General features: G+C 46.2%; 2 protein-coding genes across 2 annotated transcripts in view; both read right to left on the bottom strand.

Moving 5' to 3' along the window:
* Positions 1-3,659: 3,659 nt before the first annotated feature.
* Positions 3,660-5,213, bottom strand: sp5a (Sp5 transcription factor a; the record flags this gene model as incomplete). The annotated part of the gene is made up of 2 exons (XM_084478062.1): positions 3,660-4,757; positions 5,163-5,213. The coding sequence occupies 2 exons, from the start codon at positions 5,211-5,213 to the stop codon at positions 3,660-3,662; spliced, it is 1,149 nt and encodes a 382-aa protein (XP_084334188.1).
* An 11,776-nt stretch (positions 5,214-16,989) lies between these two features.
* Positions 16,990-25,232, bottom strand: part of myo3b (myosin IIIB) — a gene marked incomplete at both ends in the record, with an annotated part of 65,364 nt that continues 57,121 nt past the window's right edge. Inside the window, 3 exons of the mRNA XM_084478946.1 lie at positions 16,990-17,101; positions 17,736-17,782; positions 18,205-18,305. Of these exons, the coding sequence (XP_084335072.1) occupies positions 16,990-17,101; positions 17,736-17,782; positions 18,205-18,305 (260 nt within the window). The remainder of the gene's footprint in view (positions 17,102-17,735; positions 17,783-18,204; positions 18,306-25,232) is intronic.

A 25,232-nucleotide genomic window follows, 5' to 3' on the forward strand; every position in this document is an offset into this window, starting at 1 on the left:
TTTTTTTTAAACATCTTTGTCATTAAACGTTGCCAAGGTAACATGTTCTCTCGTGAAGTGCTGTCCTAATCCCATTTTTATCTATCTGAGCCCATGTGGCCTCACACACTCACTCACTTGTTAATTAGCACCTGAGATCAATTTAGTCTGTGAGTCCCGAGTCCCTAGTCCTTAGTCCTCAGGGCTCACTTTGGGATTGGACCAATGATACATGACCTGGTGCTCCATCTTGCCATGCAGGAGGGCTCTTGATTGTGTGGGGTGATTCCTGACCTTTGCACATTGATTGCTAAATGTGCAACAGGTGTGCAGCCTCACCCAGGCCCAGAGTCGAATCAGTCTGACTCGGGCAGGTGAGGCTCCTTAAACCTGCCATCATCCACACACACTCCACAGTGATGAATGTGGAGCCCAGATAATATGGCTGTATTATCTGTGCACACCTCTGTTCATCATTGTGGCTTCTATACTGTAGGCCTACAATGCAATACAGGTTTTAGATAAGTTAAATTTGGTTACTAGGAACTTTAACATTGCATTTTATAGAAGTATATGACAACATTTTATTTAAAGTTAAGCATTATGACATCAGATAATTACTCAAATATCTGCTGTATTGTAGACCCCGTCTCGCAGATTCAATCAAACCTGTGGCCCACAAAATGCCCTGGATCAGTTCTGAAGGAGTTGTCACTTATGGGCCTACACTTGTTTAAAAGTGTCCTTCTATTCAGGGGATCATAACATTTTAATAAAGGCTCTGGTTCATGTTAAAAGTCTTATTATATTTAAGGAATCATAACATTTGAATAAAGGCTCTGGTTCATGTTAAAAGCCTTCTTCTATTTAAAGGATAATAACATTTGTTTGAAGACTCTGGATCATGAGTCACATGAAGTCACGTTTAGGCATCTTCTTTTGCTGCTTCATTTATAAACCAAATATCCAATTATGAAAATTGCAATTATTGTATTTTTGCGTTAGAAGTATTATATTTAATGATTTAATAAAAAATGGATCTGGATGTGATAAGCTTGATGTGCCTAAAATAATGCAATGCTTTGATTGTATCAACAAATCCCTCTCTCCAGAACAGTATGTGAATCTGTGCTTTCTCCAAACATAGAAACTGAATCTATCCATTCAATCCATTAAACAGCGTCATCAAATAAAATACACAACCCACACTCCTTATTAGTGAGCGTGCCGGTGTGAGTGAAAAATAATACGAGGTTTTTATTATGGAGACACCGTCCACCCTACGATAGGGGGCACTGTTGAGGTTGAGACCTCGCAGTTAAACTGAGTTGAATCGCTGAAGTTCGCAGCATCTGTACAACAGAGTTCCTGGTTGACCTCATAGATACGGAGCTTTTGAAGGCAATTGCCAACCAAACATGGTTGAAAGTACATCTCTATATCACTGCCAGACAGTGATGCAACTCACCACATCATTCCAGATCGATTCACTCAATGGAGCTTAATGATAACTTTCTCTTAGTTTTTATTTCATGTTTCGATCTGAATTTACCTTACTGAGCATCAGACCACTGTCTTTAGAGGTTATGAGACTTAGAGGTTAAAGGAAACAAGATAAGGTTGTCACGAGGACCACAGCAGATCTTCCCCTGGTTTGGAACCTAAAAGCCCCTGGTGGGTATTGAACACATCATGGGAGGAAACACTCAGGTCCACACTTTCAGTCCTCCATCTTGGGTGTACTATCCGGTACACCCAAGATGCTCTCTTTGATCATTGTTGGCCAAGCAGCTAGAAAACAACTTGCAGTTGAACATAAAAAACATACACATCAATATGAACTCCAATCTTACAGTTCAAACTAATTTTGATATAGGCTATATATATAATTGTTATATGACCTCAAGAGGAGGGGGGGGTGCATGTGTGTGTGTGTGTGTGTGCGTTTTTGTGCATGTGTGTGAGTATGTGTGCATGCGTGTGTGCATTTTTATACAGCTCTGTGTTTATGTTTGTATCTCAGGTCAGACTTTACTTTTGCTCTTTACTTAAGTCCACTGAAGAGGTGTTTCCATGACTACTGCGCTCTAAGGTAGAGGAAAAACCAAAGTGATGTAAAGTGAAGTTAAGTGTTCAAAGTTTGAAACACAATAAATAATTTAAGAATTGCTATCCATTGCCACCCATCGTATAAAATAATGACAAATGATCAGATCTGTGTGGAATAATCAAACAATATTCTATAAGTGCTTGATAGTTCCACCTGTTAATGCATTAATACAGTACTTCAATGAAGAGACTGTATCAATATTTACATTGGAAGGATAAAATGTGTAATATCTACAATATATGTAGGCCTGTTATACGCCATAGAGGATTCAACCGGCTGCCTGTTGGTTAACTAAATTATTTGAATTATCAAACATACACGATCTATTCAACTCATCCTGTGAAGGATTTTACTTTCAGATGGAATGAGAGCATCACACATCCAACACACCTCAACTAAACATCTAGTTGCCCGGTCGCTGTTGTGACGGCTGGACCCTTCCTCTCACAGGTAAATCCAGGTATTAAACTATAAACAGACACTTTCTTTACACTGCTTCTTTTAGAGTGTGTGGAGACCATGTAATAATGCCCGCTTTACATTACGCTGGACATTATTCTAACTGGACATATCAAATATTTGTATCATCGGTGTAAAGAAATAATAAAATAACCCGCTAACCATACCTATAATTCTGTGATTTCAACTGTTAGTTTTTTTGTTTTTGATTGTGTAATGATTTTTGATTATCCTCAGCCTTTTTAGTTAAAAACAACTGCTTTGACTAAATATAAATATTTTTTAGTACAGCAAGAGAATATAGGCCTACTATAATCAAAGGTTATAAGTAAGCTGAATAACTTCTGCACACAAGTTTCTCAACATAAAACCAGTTTCCAACTTCAAGAAAAACCTTGAGTTCATAGAGTGTTCTCAAATTCCCACGCATTCACAATCTTATACAGTTCTGGGATTTTGACAACTGAAGGGTTTGATCTGTGTTGATTCCTACACCAGTGTTTGCTGCACTAGGTTACAACAATGAACTGATCATAAAACTAACTTTCCTCATGGATAAGGTAAGATAAGATAAGACGGATTTCTGACATCTCAACTTCACATCCTCTTCGGGCAAGAGTCATGGAAACAAATTATTGTGCGATGAGGAAAATGTTATAATCTTTATTCTCACACAGTATTTGGGTCATTTCAACAATAGCAGATCTTTCCAAGAGCATGCTAGGAGCACCCCATAATGGAGCAAACAACGGACACTTTCATTCAACAAAAGCTATTAAATATAATTTACATAGAGGATCTTCCACCGAAGACAACGGTCCAAACACAAGCTGCACACTTGTCTCGCTGGATATGATATAGACACTGAATCCAAACTCATGAGCTCATGAATTATTTTAGAAGTTTTTTTGGGGGGTTGAATCCCAAAATATTTTTATGAGACTATATACAGAAACAAAAGTAGGCCGACTAGAGTAAGTCCTGGAAGACTCACGATGTTCAAGAAAAAACAACTAGTATCAGTAAGAAATAAACCAAATACTCTAAGGGCGTGGGACAGCTGACCTTACTAATATATAACCTGTATTGCACTAATGAACTACTCTACGTGTTACAACATACTCCTGGGGTCTTCCCGTTTCACACGGTGGTCGAGGCCCGACGTCTTTTCGTGGCATTTGCTCTTTTTGTTCTGGTGCGTTTTGACGTGCTTTGCCAAGTGATCGCTCCGCATGAACCTCTTGCAACAGTCCGGGCACACGAAGCGCTTCTCCCCCGTGTGAGTCCTCAGATGTCTCTGCAGCTCGTCCGACCTGGTGAAGCTCTTGCCACAGAAGAGCCAGTTGCACACAAACGGCCGCTCCCCTGAGTGCCACCTCAGGTGCGCTTTCAGGTGCGACGTCTTGCCGTAAACTTTCCCGCAGCCCGGGATGTGACATATGTGCTGTTTCTTCTTCCCGGGCTCGTCGTTAGAGGTCGACGACTGGCAGTTCGGACACCTGCACCTCCTGCAACGCCGGGCGGACGCGAGAGGGGACTTGGTGTGCAGCAACGCGGCGATCTGCGTCTGGTATTGCGCAAAGTCCGTATGTCCGAGCACCAAGCCCCGCTGCAGCTGAAACCGGTGGTGGCCGAGGGACGACGGGTGGCTCACATGGCCCCCCTGCTGGAGGCTCCACCACGGGATATCCTCCCCGTGGTTGGGGGACAGCTGCCGCTGCTGCTGGTGCATGAGGCCGGAGGGTCCCGTGACAAAGCTGGGCATCGAGGGCGCGATGGGAGTCGGGGCTGCGTAAGTGACCGCAGGGACGTAGGTGGGGGGGCAGGTGGACTGCAGTGACTGCATGGAGCAGGGGAGCATCTTGACCGGGGAGAAGTCATAGGGATACGAGGGGTCTGCCGGTGGGGTGAGCGGCAGCTCGTGGTGGTGGGAGCTGAAGGAGCTCTGGATGTGCGCGGACAGCTGGGGCTTGGAAGGTAGTCCGAAAGTGGAATTGCTGCTGGAAAGAGCGGTCTGGTGGTTCCCGTCGTTACTCCAAGGGTGAAACAAACGCGACGGAGAGCTCAGCGTGGGGTCATAAGGCACCTGGAGGAAATCGGCGGGATTCGATCCGTGGTGGTGGTGGTGCCCGATCCGGTTACAAGTGGCCGCCAGCAGAGCCAGGGGAGAGTGTTTGCAGTTTTCCGGGGAAGAGTTGGGAGTGCGATCCTAAATAAACAAAATCACATGTTAAAGATTAATATTCTGCATTTCGGCTCAACGAGTTCAGCCCCGTCTAATTCGTCACGACAACGCAATAAAGATACGATTTGACTGTAATTCAACATAGATTTTAGTGGAAAACTTTTGAATAGGCTTCGATGAACAGACAACTCAATAACCTACACTTCAGACTATATTCTTCGACGATGTAAAAACGAGTAATACATCAAAAGTATTCTAAACAGAAACACTGGATACAATCTCATGTGATTAATAGTAGCCTACATTTAAACTAGTCAAAATAGCACCCTCGCTGTAGCCGTGCTCACAATCCTCTTAATCCCACCGCTCCAACATGTTCAACCGCGTTTACAATTCCCCAATAAAGTCCACAAAAACTTTGCCACAAACCTGGAGAAAAGCGTGGAGCGTCTCGTTCCTTAGTACAGCCACTGCTGCCATGGTGCACCGCGTCCTCCTCTCGACAAGGAGCAAATCGAAATAAAAACTAATTGAGATAAATATGTATATATTTGTAGTAAAAAATATCTTGTCGCGCAAAGACTTCACTCTGAGTTGCTTCCTCTCCGCCAGATATCCCTGGACTATCTGAAGAGTGAGGGATCACTTCTTAGAATTTGATAAGGACTTTGTTGGGCCGCCAGCCAGTCAGAAATAAGATTTATTACTTTGAAGTTTGCCGCTGCCCAATCATCAAAGAATAGCGGCTCTTTGAGAGGGGAAAGCAAATCCTTTGAATCCACAAAGCTCCTATGGTGTGTTTGTTGGGCTGGATAAAAGAGCTGATTATTAGGGGGGGATGGGAAGGGAGGAGATAAAGGCGGGACAATTAATGAAGTAATCACTATGTGGGAAATGTATATACACAAATAATTGGATTTTCTTGATCAAAGACCCCCGTGCCGCCTGGAGAAGCCGGTATTGGCTGCCGGAGTCATCTGATCCTCGCTTTGTAATTAAGGATTTGTAGCAGCAACTCTGCGTGACAATGTGACGTTGTTATCTCTGGAGATCTCTCCACGTGCGCTGGGCTAGTTTTGATAGAAGAGACACAATAATCAAGTCATGCAAAAACCTTCTCATGTCTTATAATTAGCATTCTTTTTACATTGGTAATATGAATATAATTTGCGTCCCTCGTCTTTTAACTGCAACATTGCTATTAACATTCAATTAGGGTGTTCTGACTACTATGATTTCTATTTCACCTTGGCTTGTTGCAGGCTGCACCGATGATGTTACAATTTCCTGATCATTAACATTTTTGTCGAACAATGCCACGACAGGCGATAACTCATAGATTACTCTAAGCAGCTCATTTAAATTTGTCCAACATGCTACTTAACATGACATGAGGAACGGCACAATAGCTCTCCCCTGATTCAGGTGTCAGAAGCAGCGCCGTGAATGGCTGACGTCTCCATTGTGTGTTGCGTGTTTTTGTCTTTTAACAACTTGTCAGTTCAAAAGGTCCGGGAGGACGGATCTCCATGAGACAGACGAAAATAAGACGCTGAACCATCTCTGAGCTCTCAAATAGTTTCACAACATAAACCACTGGCATTGGACACGAAATTGGCACAAAATAAGCAATAATCAAACATTCAAGGCAAAGCAAATTATTTTCTACCACAATGTCAGATTCCCATTTCAAAACTTACACCAGTCAACTCAAATAGCAGAAGGGGAAGTTGTTGTATAGTTTTATATATCAATTCTGTGATCTTTATCCTGCTCCCCTGCAGAAACAATCAACTGTCCTCTCCCCACTAGTTTGGGGCGGCAGATTTTGAATTAGATCTGTTCCTTTGAAGGGATTAATGTTCCCAGTCTCTCCCACGGCTCTACACAGTCATGAGGGAGACAGAGGGAGAGAGAGAGGGAGACAGAGGGAGACAGAGGGAGAGAGAGAGGGAGACAGAGGGGGAGGGGAGGGTCCTGCTGGTGAGTGCTGGAAGAACCATGTTTAACTACTAAATACTACTAGGCTAAAGCGGAGTGCTAGAGCACAAAGCTGTTTCCCCATTGTGGAGTCAGAATATAAGCTCTATTTGAGTGTTAAAGGGACTTTTGCTTTGAAGCCAAACATTTAATAAAAACAAGGTATATGAATTGGACAAACATGAGAACACAAGTGGGCAGTTGCTATTAATGGTGTATTTATTACAATTGTTGTGCACTTTAGTGTTTTACTTAAACATAAATAGCATCTTCTGATCTGTTTTGTGGTTTTGGGGAAGTTGACCATAACACAATTGTTTTAAATCCTTCAAAACATTGTGTTTTGGATTCAATTTGTTCATTTCTCTTTAATAAAAACATGTAATTAAAAGGTGATTCGGAACAACATACACATTGACATTGCGATACAAACGGTGAACAGGCAAAAAGTTTCAGATTCAAAGACAAACAAAAAGCTGCAGTCCTTGACTCTCAATGAGAAAACAAATCAAATCACACTTATTTATCAACAGATGACATGGAGGGCCCTGAAGGCCCATAAAAACATCACTGTGCCATAACTCTCCCCACAACCATGACACATGCTCATTGGGATGCAAACGTTAACGTTATTTAAAGCACGTTGTCAGAGGAGACTTTGCAGGTCTTTTGTTCTATCCTTTTTTTACAACAAACATTTCTACTTCCGTCAATGGTTTCCCATCCTTCACCTGTGTGTGTGTGTGTGTGTGTGTGTGCTCTGTGCCCAAGCTCATGGGATTGAATTACAGATTGAGATTTATACCCATGAAACAACCATTAAAATTAAGCTAATGTTATACACATAATTTCTTCTGAGATATACTGTTATTTTGACACATCCAGGAGGACCCATACATAGCGTACACAACAAAATCAATTGTGACTTGGTTTGGGTCTCTTTTCTGATCAAGATGATCCCATAGAAGCAGCAAAAGCTGAAGGAGGTCAGAAAACAAAGTTTGTCGCTGCTGTGTGAGTTCTTGGTTAAAACATCAAACGAGTCAATGCTAGCAGCGAACACCCTGCCAGTGAATAAATACATGTGATCTAAAGATCATCTCAATCATCTTTAAAGATAAGAAAACACAATTTCATGGAATGATATCATTGAGTCTTGTGATGTTCATGGATGACGTATGACTAATAGAAAGTCTGGGGATATGTCACTGTGTATGGAAACATGTGTGCGTATGTTTCCATATCCACTATATTCACACATGTTTCCTTATATATTAACATACATGTCTCCTTATATATTAATGTAATGTGCAACATTACTGTCTTTGACAGTTGCAGATCTCAGAACTTTATTCATAAATCTATACATTGGATATTCCGCAACCTTTCATTTGTAAAACGTTATCTAAGGTTTTGATGGGTTTATTACATTTTCCCTTGAAGTTCAAAGAACTACAGGAAGGAGAGCAGTAACAGGAAGGTGTTTTTCAGACGTTTTTTTCCTTCATCTTTTTATAAAATATCAAGCAATCAATGAACCAAAGACAAAACTTAACCCAAAGAACAACATTCATTGACGAAAGCAGTGGAACATGTAAAAAAAGCGATTTCAAAAAAATAAATCTAATTTACAATATCACAAATCATGTGATTATGCAATCTTTAAGTCCGGTGCAGTGTGGGACGAAGGCCATCTGAGGAGGAGAAGAACAGATAACACACAGATATCAATATCTAATAACAAATGACCACTAACATAACCCGCACTCCTCCATAACCATAACTCTTCTGGTTATTCCTGGTTTGTTCCTCATCACTGTGGAACTTGAAAAGCCCTCAGGCTGAGATAAGGGAAGGCTAAGACCTCCAGTGATCCGACAGTCGAATAGACGGAGCAGCGATGTCAGTAACGGTCGTCACGACAACTCGTGCCGTTCCAACTTTCCAACTGTCCAAGACTTTGGACGGTTGGAAATAAAACAGGTTCCACATCTGTCTCCCTGCACGAGAGATGAGAGATACGATGGGGGGGGGGGGGGGGGGGTGCATGTGTGAGCTTGTGAGTAAAAAAAAAAGTGAGAGAAGGGGAGAGAGAGAGAGGGAGGGAGAGGGGGCGAGAGAGGCAGAGTTGCTTGGGGCTACAGGGTACTTGAGCTGCTATAATGGCGTCTCGTATGAGAAAACATCTGTGAATTTCCTCAGTGATCTACAACAAAGTAGAACTCAGAGCAGTCACTCAGCGCGGCCTTTGAAGTCGCTCTCTGACAGAGAGCCGCCATTGTTCCCTGCGCTGCGCACACACAAACCCCAACTTTGGTCTCACTAATTTTCCCCCTGCAATGCGATACAACTCTAACCCCGTGCACCTCCTCCTCCTCCTCCTCCTCCAGCTCCTCCACTCTGGTCTCTGTGAAGCTGGGGTGCTCCACATATTCAAGAGCAAACAGCAAAGCCATGGCAATGTGCGGCTGTGGGCCAGGGGTCGCAGCAGATGGGCTGGGTCAGCGTACCCCCCGGTCCCACCCCCCCCCCCCCGAGGACCCCACCCCCTGGCCCACTGGGGCCGCGGCGGTGACCCGGTGTTTTACAGGGTGACCACCTGCGGTTCCGTCCCACGAGGGGAAGCAACAGATCATATTTACATTTACCGGTCGAACGGAGATGTGAAGGGAATATAGAGTGGCACTTTTAGTCTTCATTAACACATTTTATATTATATACTGCTTTTATGCATACAGTATATAATACCTTCAGTGTATATCAACGTATTTTATGTTATATACTGTGTTATTATCATACAGTATATATGAAACCTTTAGTGTTAATAAGTGTATTTTATATTATACTGTTTTATATAAATACAGAATATTTACTTCCAGTGTTTATGAACCTATATTATACACTCTATTATATACCTAGAGTAAATTAAATGTTCATGTATATGAAAGTATTATGCTGTATGTTTGCAAGGCTTCATGATGATGCACCAAATATAAAGTGATTGATGATGTAAATATGAAATAACCTTGTTTCTATTCCCTCAGCAAACCCGTAACTGTACTTGTTTCTGCTTACTTCTGCAAACTCGTTCACATTTAAAGTTGGCTCCAATGTTTAGGACTGTAGGATTTGATTGTTTAACCTCACACAGGCCGCTGGGGATAAACGCATCTGCTGAAGGGATATATGTTTATGAACATGTGAAATAGCAGATGTATGTTATGGGAAGTTCTCAAGAAAATATAAATAAATTTGGTAAAGAAGAAATATGATGATGAGAACCCTATGAAAGGAAATTATCAAATGAATCATGTAGTTTTCTCCGTCTCTCACTGTTCTTCACCATAGGAAAAATATAATTTATATGTTCTTAATATGGTCTTTACTATGGTCATTATTTCAACGCACACACACTCCTGGCTAGACTCAAGCACATAAACTGACAGACAAGACACACTCACACACTTATTTGCAGCACGGTTTCTCTTCTTTAGCATGGTGCTAGCATGGTGCTGTCTGTGGTGTTAGCATGGTGCTGTCTGTGGTGTTAGCATGGTGCTGTCTGTGGTGTTAGCATGGTGCTGTCTGTGGTGTTAGCATGGTGCTGTCTGTGGTGTTAGCATGGTGCTGTCTGTGGTGTTAGCATGGTGTGGTCTGTGGTGTTAGCATGGTGCTGTCTGTGGTGTTAGCATGGTGCTGTCTGTGGTGTTAGCATGGTGTGGTCTGTGGTGTTAGCATGGTGCTGTCTGTGGTGTTAGCATGGTGCTGTCTGTGGTGTTAGCATGGTGTGGTCTGTGGTGTTAGCGTGGTGCAGTCTGTGGTGTTAGCATGGTGTGGTCTGTGGTGTTAGCATGGTGCTGTCTGTGGTTCTAGCATGGTGCTGTCTGTGGTGTTAGCGTGGTGCTGTCTGTGGTGTTAGCGTGGTGCTGTCTGTGGTGTTAGCATGGTGCTGTCTGTGGTGTTCTTCACTATAAGAAAAATATAATTTATTTTTAATATCTTTACTATGTCTTTACTATGGTCATTATTTCAACACGCACGCACACGCACACACACTCCTGGCTAGACTCAAGCACATAAACTGACAGACAAGACACACTCACACATTTATTTGCAGCACGATTTCTCTTCTTTATGAGAGTCATTTTGGACGGCTCCACTAGCTCTTAAAGCTGGCCATGTCATTGACACCATTTTATCCTGGCCTCAATTAAAAAGCCATTTAGTTGGACACCAGGTGATAGGCTCCTGTAGCCAGTGGCAATGACCAAAACACACAGAATCTCTCTCTCTCTCCCTCCCCCCCCCGTCCAGAGACCCTACGCCAGCAGCTGGTCACACCATCTGGGGAAGCAACGCGGGGGCAGAAACTAAACAGGTTACACCTTCGGCCATGCCAAGTCCCCCCCCCCCCCCTCCCCCCGCACCCCCCCCCCCCCCCCCCGTCCTCGTCCCAAAACCCAGAGAAGCTAATCACGATTTTCACGCTCTGATTTGTCAAATCCCATTCCAGTACCGGAGGCGCTGAACGAGGAAAAAAAGACAAAGTTTGAACTAAACAAATGTCATAGCGTGCCGGATAACAGCCCACCGCCATACTGTTCCTATTGTCCTGCTAGACTCCCCTCAGCCGCGTCCTTGCTGCTCATCTCTTCCTTTTACATCGAGGGAGGGGGGGGGGGGGGGGGGTGGAGGGGCGGTAGGGGGGGATATAAGAGAATGTCAGTGTGTGCTTCCTCCGCTAATGAAAAGACAGCTGTAATTATCAGCACAACATTTGGTCACTAGTGAAGAATGGGCTATGGGGGGAGGGGGGGGCAGCTGGTTTGATAGGAGCTAGGGGGGGCCGGGGGGGGGCATCTCCTCATGCATGCGTTTTATACTCATGCAAATGCAAACAACTCAACAGTGCATAGAATCCCCCTCAACAAATTGCAGGTGTGAGGAAGCTGAAACAAAGGCCACTGTGACCCTAATGGCCCCGGCGTCATTAAAGGCCTTTGATGTACGTCCTCAGCCGCCGCTTTTATCTCCTCCTTCTCCTCCTGTTCACTCCCTGTGCCTCACTCCCTCGCTCCCTTAATGCAGACTTAAGGGGGGAGTTTGTTTTGCTTACACACACACACACACACACACACACACACACACACACACATACATAGACACACACAGATATTAACATACACAAACACACAGACACACACTGACACACAAACACACTGACACACACACACACAAACACACACACACACACACACACACACACGCAGAGTTTGTTTGACACGCAAGCCTTACATTCTCTCTCTCCGTCTACGTCACCTCAAGCTCCATCATAATGTTGACGCGGTGGAGCGCTTCGAATCACCTCTCTCTGTCTCTACGTCACACGGCCTCCTGTGTCGCCAATCTATCGAAAACAAGGGCAACCTTCACCGGGGTAACAAACACGCTGCAGGGTGCATTAAGCAGGGCCCTGACGTGTAAACAGACAGCGGCGTTCCTCCAGCGCACAGGCCTCAACATCGGTTTATCGAAGCCACGTAGAGCGCATTCAGGACGGCTCACGAGACGCTCGCCCCCCCATTCACGCACTCCCTTTGAACCGGCGGCGCCATAGAGCAGGACAATGTTGCACTAATCGCGCTCTCTCTTTGAAGTGAGACCGTCACCGGCGGGTGAGAAGGTAAGTGTGCTGCTAGCTCCTGCGCGAAAATAAGAAGAATGAAAGTAAAAAAAAGAAAAGCTTTTCATCATTTGTGGAGGCCTCATCTTGAGTGATGTCACAGCGTCGGGTGGGGACTGTGGATTAGATAGAAGACGTGTTTCAGGGAGACATGGGGGCCTTTTTTTCTTTTAAAGGACATGTGGTGTGTTTTGCGTAAAAAGGAGACAAGCTTAACGTCAGCTGTGTTGTCGACTGTGAGTGAAAGGTTCTTAAACAGGAAAGAAACTGGTGGCCAGAGGGACCCAGTACAGTGGTGGTCACCAGGGACTGGTTTTACAGCAGGCACCAGTGGTCTGACTAATGGTTGAGTTATGGTTGGACATTGACGCAACGCAATGACCACACAGTCGCTTCAACGCAGTCGTGAACCTGTTGTGGTTCTGAGTTGGGTTTACGTTAGTGGACCAATCACAGCCCTTGCTGCTGCTCGACACAAGGTTACACTTTTTGGGAGACGCACGTCAGGCCTCGGTGGACACAAGGAGGGTCCTCAAGGACGTAAGGGGTCTGTAAACCCCCTTGCATACCTTCCCGTTTATCTCTTCATGAATAAAGCATAAAAACGCAAAAATGTATCTTAAACATACGATGCGTTAGGCACAGTCTTAACGCCTAAGGAGTTAGCCGGGTCACTGCTAGCACCAAACCAAATCACAGCAGATAAAACACACGCTAAGATACGTCGATACGGTACAACCTCGTTATTCAAACGACCGGCCTCGTTCAAGTTTTCTCATCTTAAAAAAGAAACAGGGCCAAAATAATCAAGGGAGCACGATCACACTTAAGTGATTCAGTGTACTTTTAAGGCTCACTACAGGGTGCTCGGGGTGACCTATTTCTGCTCTTCAGAGAGGCTCCCCAGCCGGGGCCCTCTGCCGCACCAGCCCGGGATCTCTAATTACGGCTCTGTGCCGCCGCCGCCGCCGCGGTGGAGCGCGTTTCAACTAGCTGCAGCGCCACGCAGCTAGCTGCGGTGTTAGCATGCTGAGGTCTGCAGTGTTAGCATGGTGCTGTCTGTGGTGTTAGCATGGTGTTAGCGTGGTACTGTCTGTGGTGTTAGCATGGTGTTAGCATGGTGCTGTCTGTGGTGTTAGCATGGTGTTAGCGTGGTGCTGTCTGTGGTGTTAGCGTGGTGCTGTCTGTGGTGTTAGCATGGTGTTAGCATGGTGTTGTCTGTGGTGTTAGCGTGGTGTTAGCATGGTGCTGTCTATGGTGTTAGCATGGTCTTGTCTGTGGTGTTAGCATGGTGCTGTCTGCGGTGCTAGCATGGTGCTGTCTGCAGTGCTAGCATGGTGCTATCTGCTAGCATGGTGCTGTCGGCGGTGTTAGCATGGTGCTGTCTGCGGTGTTAGCATGGTGCTAGCATGGTGCAGTCTGCAGTGTTAGCATGGTGCTAACATGGTGCGGTCTGCGGTGTTAGCATGGTGCTGTCTGTGGTGTTAGCATGGTGCTAGCATGGTGCTGTCTGTGGTGTTAGCATGGTGCTAGCATGGTGCTGTCTGTGGTGTTAGCATGCGGTCTGCAGTGTTAGCATGGTGCGGTCGGACACCACTTCTTCTCTGTGTTGGGGTGATTAAGGAATGACTAAGGAATGATTAAGGAATGATTAAGGAATGGTTAAGGATGGTGAGGGTGATGACTGTTCCCCCAGGGATGAGTTTGAGTTAATAGCAAGGATTTCAAGAGGTGGAATAATGACATTTTGTTACCGTTTGATAGCGTTCTGTTACACGGTAACGCCATCATACTAAAGTTGCACAAGTTTATTGATACGAAAAACCAAAACATCAAACGTATAGTTGAACACAACTATTATTGTTTACTAAGGTAATTCACAGCCTTTAATACAACTTGTATCAACTGTAAGAGCTTAAACACAACTGTATTCATTCCTTTTAGCTAACATCAGAGCTAGTAGCTGCCCACGACCCAGCTATTCCCCTTAAACAACTACAAAGTCGGTTAGGAAATCAACATAGGAAAGTGCCCGTGATTCAGGTCAACCGCGGCGAATCCCTGATGGGCTTATCACGCCGCGCGTACCTGGAGCTCCGCGTCTCCGCAGCGAGCTGAGGGGGGGTGCCGCTGATGCGTGCCTGCGGGGGGGCCGTCTCTGCGCACCGGGGTCTGGTGAACCTGACATCCAGGGGAGCAGGGCCGGCTACCCAGGCACTAGACCTCTAATGTCCCCCCCCGCCGCGCGGGAGGAGAGGGGTCTGCCAGCCCTACCGCCCTACTCTTCCTATTACGATCAAGATCTCTTCCCAGGGCCGGGGGTGTCAACAAAAGAGAGATGCAGTAAATGATATGCAAATTGGAGAGAGAGAGGGGAGGGGGAGGGGGAGAGAGGGAGAGGGAGAGGGAGAGGGAGGGGGAGAGTTAGGGGGAGAGGCCCGGCGTTTCCGACACTTCACATCTTTAACCGAAAATTCCTGCTGCACTTACGGGTGAAAAACAGTGAAGTGTGTGTGTGTGTATGTGTGGGGAGGGGGCTTGCGTTAGTGGGGTCTTGCTTGGTGGTGGTGGTGAAGGGTTGGGGGTGGTGGTGGAGGTGAGGTGGAGGTTGTGGTGAAGGGGTGGTGGTGGTGGTGGTGGTTGTTTGGGAGCGTTATACTATAACTTGGACGCAGACTTCAACATCAACTGCTGGCCGGACGGAGCTCCACACACCCACTCACACACCGTGGTGTTGTACTATAGAGGTCCAAGCATTCCATAATACATCCATGTTTTGGTGACATTCGTTTTTGAGGTGGTTTCCCTGTTTGATAACTTAAAGTAGGCAATCACGTTTTTGGAGAAAGTTGGTACTTAAAACCTTAAAACTGCCTTAAAACTGTTGCAATACAACTTAAAACAGTCTTAACAAAAGCAACCGATATTCACTTTACGCAGTTCAAGTAAACATCGGTTTGTAGTGCTGACTGCTATTGAGATGAATGACCAATACATACAACAGATAGCGATAAGAAAAGTCTATAAATGTCCTACTATGGGATTGGAGGCCTGTGTGTTTAGAAACGTAAACAACATCATCAGTGACCATGGTGACTGACAAATACTCAAATGTTATTGGTTGAATAGATTTATTCGCAGGCTGGAGACGTAAAAAATGAACTTTCGGCAGTTAAAATTTATGTTTATTCTTCGCAACAAGGAAAAACCTACTGGCCCCTTATACAATATAGGCCAATACAGGCCACCGTAGTCGTCTGATGGAAAGGTGTAAAGGCTGGGGGCATTCAGCTGGTCTCAATCTACATCCTCACCCCAAGTGGCTACCCCATTCTACACATCAACCTTTAAAGAGTTCAGTTGACAAACGCTTTAAAAGAAAACCCTGCCTGCCAGACAAGACCCCTGACGTCATCGCTGCGGTATACCTGAAGGCAGGCTGTTTGTCTTCTGATATTGTGACTTCATAACAATGGTCATAACGGTTATCATATAGTATCAGCTAATCCCTCCACTGCCCCGCCATGCTTTGGCTGGGAGCAAAGTCCTTCTGGTCTTATTCATCGCTGAAGCCTTTTGATTCCCCTGTGTCATGCTAACCACTAGGATGTGACACGCTACTGGTTTCTGGTTTGTTTGCTAGCTTAGTGGACGTCAGATGAAGCTGTGTGTTGACAAAAGGCTTTGCTCATTAAATGTTTGACTGTAGAGAACCTGACCATAACGCAGCCACAACATAATAACAAAAAGGGTTTCTGAGTGCTGTGCTTTAATATCTAAATGTTTTAATATATTCCATATGTTATGTGGTAGGTGCTTTAATCAACAGCTTGTGTCAATACATAGGAGAGTGCCTATTGTTGGCAGTGTTAAAGGTCCCATGACATGCCACCAGGTGTGGTGTGATTAGCCGTTACAAGCCGTTTTGGAAATCTGCCCCTTATGACATCACAGGTAGGCATGTCCACCTAGATGTATGACGGATAGATGAGCAACGTTTGCTACAGTCCACTGGGTAGGCTGATAGACTGATCTATCCAGCACACATCAGGGGCAAGATTTCCAAAACGGCTTGTAACGCTAATCACACCACACCTGGTGGCATGTCATGGGACCTTTAATGCCTTGCTCCACCGACTGAGCTACACTGGACCATGTGACAATGCTAATGATCGATTTAAAGAATGAATTAACTGAGTTCTAATAAAAGTTACTTCTTACATGTTTCCTTGCTTCTGCTTGCGTTCACACACACACACACACACACGCGTGCGCGCGCGCACACACACACACACACACACACACACACATACACACACACACACACACTCTGAATACCTGTATCTATGCAGTGATTGTGTCTGTCTGTCTATATCATCCCAGTGTGTTTGTCTGTCTTTCTATCTGACTCTTACCAGTGTATATACCAGTGTATATCTGTCTGTCTATCTATCAGTCTATACCAAGTATCTGTCTCTATGTCTATCTGTCCCTTCCCACGGTGTCTGTCCGTCGGTCTGTCTGTCGTGTCTGTCCGTCTGTCTTACCGGTTCTCAGGGGGAGTAAGGCTGGGCTGCGGGCCCCCGGGGGTCCTCAGAACAGGGTGTGGGGGGTCCCAGGCCTGTAGAGCTCCTCCTCCGGGACGGAGTCCACGCTGGCAAGGAGCTTATAGTACTCATCCTCCCCGTCCAGCACTTTGATCTGACTGGGAGGGGAACACCACAATAATGAAGAGGAAATCAATAGAAACCAATGGAAATCAATACATTTAAATAATAGATGTAAATACAGATTCACTTGAATACAAATCGATAAACAACCAAATAACCAAAGATGCATCGGTTTGGGAGAAGAGGTCTTTATAAATGGATGAATGGATGAATGAATGAATGAATAACCAAAAATGTATGGATTTAGAGAGGAGGTCTTTAGAACTAGATGAATAGATCAATAACAGCATTACTCCAGATGCATGGGTTTGGAGAAGAGGTCTTTATAAATGGATGAATGGATGAATGAGTGAATAACCATGGGTGCACGGGTTTGGCAGGTGTCCCTCATCCTACTCATCCTGGGTCGACTACGCCTCGGCACCGCTGAGCACCAGACCGGGGCTGCTGGCCCGTCAACAATCACAATCCGCTGGCTGACAAAGCCTCACCATGTAGCAGCGAGCAGCGCTAATGACTCCCCACCCTCCACCCACCCACCCCCCCCCCCCATGTTATTTCCAGCGCAGTATTTACATCCTAAGAAAACAACTCCATTTGTGGCTGGCGGGGTCCCACCGAGGGGCCCGCTCTGCTCAGCGTCACTGTGAGCGGGGAAGGCATGCTCACCCGAGTTTCCTGGGTTTCCTCTTGCTCCCCTGGTGTTCCAGCGCTCTCTGAGGAAAGGGCCGAGAGCACACAGTCAGAGAAGACGGGCGCGGGGAGTCATTAATTTTTAATTCAAAGTGATTTTGTGTTGAATGCGAGCAGATGCTGATAATATCAGAAGTCCCGGCATAATTTTTTTTTCTGATCAAAGGGGCTCAAGTGAGCCTGATGAAGCGTGCATCTCGCTCAGCTTTGATAAACCACATCAATTATTCACCGTGAAGGCAGACATCCTGACATGAAAGAAACAGATAAAGAGCATAAGCACATGTTCAAGACAAGAGGCAGGGATGCATCGGGGGGGTGCGGTGCGGCTGCAGGGTCTGGCACAGGTAGCTTTAATTGTATTATCATCTGGAACCAAAGTCAGACAAAGGCCTGTTATCGAGGGTGGTGGTAGAGAGGGTGTCGCGTGGGGCTTTGAACTGACGTTGAGCTGGTTGTAGTACAGGCTGTCCTCGGGGCTGTGCAGCAGCTTGGGCTGGTGGGCCCGGCGGCGGGGTACTCTCTGCTGGAGCCTAGTCGCCGGCCCTGCGTCAACAACAAACAACAAACAACACAGCAAATCGGTGTGACGCAACATGGAGCCAGCCAGCTAGCAGCCGGCCAAGCGGAGTGACACACACACACACAAAATCTGTTGTCGCTGCTACACACACACACACACACATCGCTGCCACACACACAAATCGCTGCCACACACACTCATTGTTGCCACACACACATACATCGATGCCACGACGGCAGGGTTGATGGAGCAGCAACCCTAGACCTCAGAGTAACACAAACAGGTCTTGTGTTACCAGTGCAAAGTCGATTTTACTGGTAAAAGGGCAGTGCGTAGGGCAGTTGTTCCCAACCCTGGGGTCCACTGATATGCATATGGGGTTGCAGTAGATAGATATAGATAATAATATTTGATGAGCCATTTAAAGGTCTCATAAACTTCCTGAATATACTGTCTATAACCTGCCTAATGTTTCATAAACACGAGTTAATGATTACTAATCCCTTACGTTCACCAGGACATTGATGTTACAGATGTTGATGATGTATGAATCTATTTGGGTGGAAGCAGAAGATAAAGTTCCGGTGGCAAACATTTTGAGAGCCGGAAATGGGGTCCAGGGCCGGAGAAATTTTGGGAACCCCTTGGATATTAAAGGAGGATCTAGATTGCATTCAGCCCTCGGATCATACATGAACGGGTTGCAAAATAACATAAAAAATGAGTTATTCCGTTCTCAAACTTCTCCTCTTCAAGCAGGCCTGTAACTTTGCCGAGCCTGACGCTGGTTGAACTCCTGGTTCAAAAGCCCTGAGAACTGATCCATTCATTATTTATAGACTCACAGAATGTAGAAAAAAGAGAGAAAGAAATGGCAACGGCGTCTTTTGCTAAAGGTAATGAGATGTGTGTTATGTGATCGCTCGATTATTCAAACATAAGTCACCAGGCTCTGTGGATTCTTCTTCTTCAAAAAAAAACACGTGCGCAGTGTTTCAAGATTTATGGATTACAAGAATGTGTTTCAGAAAGCCCAGACAGTACTACAAGGAAGCATCTATATTTAATGTCAGACATCGTTTCATCTACTCCTCTCTGCGTTTTTAAGGTAAGAACGTGGAGCCGCATCTTCTTCTTCGTCTCCGTCTTCATCTGCAGCAGCTTCGCCGGCTCCAGTACCTTGACGAATGCAAGCGTTTGCTCCTCGGCCATCTTGAAACTACTTGATGCTTCGCTTTGAACGACCCTCATCACATCTCAATCCCCCCGCACATCAAAGAGCGGGCGCCCCTTCGATGGACTCAGAACCAGCAAAGGTTCATTCAAAACCACTATTTGTAAAAAAAAAAGACCCGGAAAAGTTCCTGTCAGTTTATATGATCGCATGAGGACACACTTGAAATGCTGCTGAGGACGTAAGCAGCTCACTGATGTGAGATGAACTAAAATGATCACTTCCTATCCGTCCATCTTTTGACTTCAGGAACCCTTTTGTATCGCGCTACTTCCTGGTTCTTAAGACCCAGGATTTAAACCAACGAGAGGCCTGCTCCCCGGCTGAGTCGCACACACACCCAAGCGCACATGCACAAACATAAACACATATGTTTAAACAGACAAAGTGAGCTGTGGTGTCCCTGACTCTCAGGACACAGGGTTCCTCACACAAAGAGAAGCCCACCTTTTAGGGAGAGATGAGGAGGACTTTGGGATGGGATGTTGAAATATTCTCCCATATTTTGCAGATATTAACGAAAAAAAAAGCGGCACAAAACAATTAGCTAATATAAAAGCTTCAGAGGCATAATAAACATATGTAGGGCGTTGTTTCCGCTAATGATGTCTGAGACGGTTTTGATAAGCAAATTCCGTATTCCCCTGAAACGGCATCAAAGTGTTCAATCATGCCCAATGAATTCTGACAACCTTGAACAACAACAAAAAAATATCCTAATCACGTTGAAGCACAATAGCGCTTCCAAAACACCACCACGGCCGGAGTCTACACCACCAGTCATCCAGTCATCCATTATTGAGGAATGAATCCCCATTATCAACGAGGGAATAACTACTCTCTCTCTATTACTAGTTACTATTTCGTCGTTTAGCAGATGACACTAACATCCAACTCAACTCGTAGTGAAGTATAATTAATAAGGGCGCCTTGCTCAAGGGTGCATACAGACAGACTGTTGGCTCTGGGGTTTGAACCCAGAACGTTTAATCAGGGTGTCCATCACCCCACCGTTTAGAACACATCAAGTGACCCTGTAATGTTTCTTCAACATCCACCCCACACAGCGCCCAGCACCCCTCCACGTGTCAATCACAACCTACAGCCATTACAGCACGAAAAACATCACAGACAGACCATCACAGGCCCCCCATCTCTGGCTCTTTAGGGGGGGAAACGTTTGCCATTTGATCGGAGGCGGACCCCCCAGAGACAAGCTTCTTCTGGCCCCCGGCCGGCCCATCAGGCTGCTGGCACGGGGGGTGAGGGGGTGGGGAAGGGGTTGGACCCGGCCTCACACCAGGGCTGCTAAGTGGTGGCGGGTGGGATGTGGTGTTGGGGGTGAGGAGGGCTCATGGTCAAGCGGGAATACAGAAGCGATGGAATTCATACAATATTGATTCCTCTCTCTATCAAAAGAAAGCCCAGCAGATTCCCCCCCCTCTTAGTGAAAGACTTACAGAGTGAGCATTCTCATTCATACAAGTATTGAGAATAACTTTTATCTTTTTTGGGGGGGTGGGGGATTATTTTTTCAAAGAGAGGCATATGACTTGCGTTACATCCCTAAACACCCCTCCCTGAATCCCCCTTGAAATTCAAAATGATAAAAAGTGGTGAAGAGGACAAGCCGACATAAAAGAGCTGCTAAGAAGGGTTGTTGGTTGAATAAATGAGCAGCCTATTGATTTGGGTTCTGAGTCCAGACTGATCCCCTGACCAGAGAACTGGCAGCCACCGGGCCAGCGAAAGGCCGGATGATGAGGAGAATTCATCAACATTGATGGACCCTTGATGTTGCAAATGAGGCATGTGCTACCCAGACCCTTCAGTGGTAGAGACGTGTCAAACAGACATCCAAAGCAAATCCAAAACACTTTGCAAATTCGCAAAGGCGCAAGCCCATCAACGGAAACACAAAAGCCACAACACAATGAAATCGAGCGTCATTGATGTTGACAATGAAACAGGATTCTGCAGTTTGTTTGGAAAGAAACATCCAATTCTTGTATGCCGATAAGCCTGGCACAAGGGAAGCTGGCATTTCAAAGAACACCTATTCTGTTAATTAGGCGTATGCTATCCACATTCTTTTCTGTTTGAGTATATAATAATAGTATGTCGGCAGTAATAGTCAGTCTGTTTCATTGTCAACATCCGCTGAAGATCCCTTCCGTTATGTTGTGGCTTTTGCATTTGTGCTGTGGTATTTTCAGTTGTGTTGTGGTTTTTGCATTTGTGCTTTCCGTTATTGGGCTCGTTTTTTTTATTTTTATTTGCTAATCGTTTTGGGAATGTAGGTTTTTTGACATGTCTCAGCCACCATACTCAGCCTCCGTACCATCCCTATCTATCCCAGACATGTATGCGCACACACACACACCCACAAACACACACACACACACACACATACACACACATGCACGCGCACATACACACATTCACAAACACACAGACACACACACACATGCACACATGCATACACACACGCATGTGCATACACACATGCATGTGCATACACACGTTAACACACACGCACAAGCAATCACACACACAAACACATATATACAGACACCCACAACGCCGAAAGACATGCAGACAGACAGACGGAGGGACATACACACGGACAGACAGACTCATAGAGTGACACCATTGGTCAGATTCAGAAATGTGGGCCGTCCACGTTCCTCAGCCCTCCTGCGTTACATCCTGCGATTCATTACTAAAGTCTCCATTTAGGGCATGGCCGTTAAAGAGCCACTCATGTGCTTTGAGTCAGGGAACACGTTAGGCAAATCACAGCACTCCAGATCATAACACCACACAAGGCCCTGCTACATCTGTTTCCACTGATGCCCAGAGAGGATGTTGTGACCCGAAACCAATGTTTCACACCTAAATCAATCATCTTCATTGATGGCAGATTAGAAGGTTTCAACTTTTCAGACAGGTCTTTGTACAGAAGGAGAAAGAAAAATAATCAGTTTGCCGTTCAGTTATTTAATTATTGGGAGAAGATGTGTGTGCTGCATGCGTGTGGACAGAGGGGCAGAATATTGTATAAACATGTATGTTGTTTTAATAACAGTGATGCTGAAACTTAACACATGGCCTTCTCATTTCTCTGTAACATGTATGCTAAGTTTGTTTATACTATATATCCCTTTCAATGTTTAATTTGGAAAACTATTTAAACCATTCAGACTATGCATTAAGTATGTATCATAAGTAAATAAGTAATTATATAAATATGTATTTAGTTATGCTGCGACTTGTCCAGACATCCTTTTCAACATCATAATGTCTGCACTTGGAAACTCAACACCAAATGTTAATTTTATAGTATGCAGTCAGTATGCAGGCCTACTCATGTACTTAAATAAGTAATTATAGTGATACTTATGATGGTATGCTCTTCTATATAATAGAGGGTTTGTCATTGTAATCAGTCTTGCTTGGTTTTCCTGTTGGTAGAACCACCACCACCTCCACCACCACCTGCATCATCACCATTTCCAGCATCACCTTCACCATCCGACCATCACCACCATCAGCACCACCTCCTCCACCATCAACGCCACCACTCCAACCACCATCACCACCAACTTCACCTCCACCATCACCACCATCTCCTCCACCCCTCACAACCTCCACCACCAACCACCACCACCATCCCAACCACCACCACCACTGCCTCCACCAGCATCCGCACACACTGCGCAGCTTCAAACAGCAGTTAAACCCAAAGTCCTAATTCTGAGCACGAGCTAACGTGTCAAACACGGCATCAAATGAGCCCTGCTCTGGCGCGGTGCCACCGTGCACCAAGCTCTCCGCTCATCCCTCAGCCTCTACCTCCGTATCTCCTCTCCCCCTTTTTTTTTTTCCCGCACGTCGGAAGAGATTAGCGGCGCGTGAGACGGTGAGGAAGAGCCGTTTGGATGTACATCCTGTTAACGTCTCCCGCTGACATTAAGAGGATTACGGCGGTGGCGGCAGACACAGGGAACTCCTTCCGCCGTCGTGAGCCGGCCCTATCCCCTGTCCAGATCTCTGCCACGCACGGCGGGAATTTAACCCCGGCGTGCAGGCATCCGAGGGGGGGTGGGGCCTGATATCACCAGGAGGAGGGAAAAGGGGGGAGGAATCCCAGGAGAGGGCTGAGGGAGAGAGAGGAGGGGAAGGGAGGGGTGGGAGAGATAGGAGAGGGGGGAGAGCGGAGGGAGAGGGTGAGAGAGAGGGTGGGGAGGGGGTGGTTTGAAGAACACTGAGAGGGCCAGGTGTTCCTCTGTTGATGATGATGGTGGTGGGGGTGGTGCTGGTGGAATGGTGTGGTGGGGGTGGTGGTAGCTATGGTGGCGGAGGTGGTGGTTTGAGTGGTGTGATGGTTTATGATGTGGGGTGGTGGTTGCGGTGGTGGTGGATTTAGTGGTGCAGTGGTGGGGGCTATGGTGGTGGAGGTTTAAGTTGTGTAGTGGTGGTGTGGTGGTGGTGGTGGTGGTAGTTGGGTGGTGGTGGCTATGGTGGTGGAGGTTTAAGTTGTGTAGTGGTGGTGGTGATGGCGGTGGTAGTTTGGTGGTGGTGGCTATGGTGGTGGAGGTTTAAGTAGTGGAGGGGACGTGGTGGTAGTTGAGTGGCTGTCTCAGAAACGGCTTTCTAACAAACTCATGGGGGGGAGGACTTGTGGGAAAGTGGTGTCAACTGAACTGCTGCCTGTATGTCAACAAAGCGACATAAAGCAGTGTGTGTGTGTGTGTGTGTGTGTGTGTGTGTGTGTGTTTGAGAGAGAGCGGAATTTGACATCAAGGTAGGCTCCTCCCCTGGTCAATAGCCCATTCTGAACAAACTCACTCAGCTGCAGATTAAAGACAAAACACAACAGGGGCTGGATTGGACTAGTAGGGCAGGATTTAGGAGTCCGGGGGGGGGCAGAAATCAATTGTCATTGATCATGCCGCACTACCGACCTACATCGCCCCCTCCTCCCCTTTCTCCTCCTCCTCTCCAACCCCTTCTCATCTTTATCCCTCTTCCCCTCCTCCGTCCCTCCTCCTCCTCCCCCTTCTCCTCCTCCGTTCCTCCTCCTCCCCCGCCTCGACCTTCTCCCCCTTCTCATCCATCTCCTCCTCCTCTACTCCTCCCATCCTCCCCCTTCTCATCCTCCTCCCTCTCCCCTTCTGCTCCTCATCCACCTCCACCTCCCCTTCTCCTCCTCCTCCTACCCTTCTCCTCCCTCTCCCCCTCCTACTCATCCTCCTCCCCCCTCTCCTCCTCCTCCTCCTCCCTCTGCCCCTCTGCTCCACCTCCTCCGCCTACTCATCCTCCCATCTCCTCCGCCTCCCCCTCTCCTCCCTCTCCTCCTCCCCTTCTCATCCTCCTCCCTCCTTCACCCCCTCTGCTCCTCCTCTTCCCCCTCCTCTGCTGTGTCTCTTCAAAGCACCAGGTTAGCTCTCTCTCCCTCTCTGGCGGAGGTGCGGCAGTAATTGGCCGTGCGTGTTTGTGCCTCCACTTTATCTGCGCCTCGCTCCCCTCTCTCCTGACATGTGTGTTTACCACAACTATAATCTTCAAGGAAAAAAAGCCTGTTAACATAAGTAGCTCAGCTTTCATAAACCATAAAGTCAGCGCCGAGTGATCCGGCATCCTGTTTACTGCAGCGCTGTGATGCTATCGCCGCCGCCACGCCTCAACCTCCCCCTGGATCACACTCACACTC

This window comes from Micromesistius poutassou, assembly GCF_964030765.1.
Source record: "Micromesistius poutassou genome assembly, chromosome: 14".
Classification (NCBI taxonomy): domain Eukaryota; kingdom Metazoa; phylum Chordata; class Actinopteri; order Gadiformes; family Gadidae; genus Micromesistius; species Micromesistius poutassou.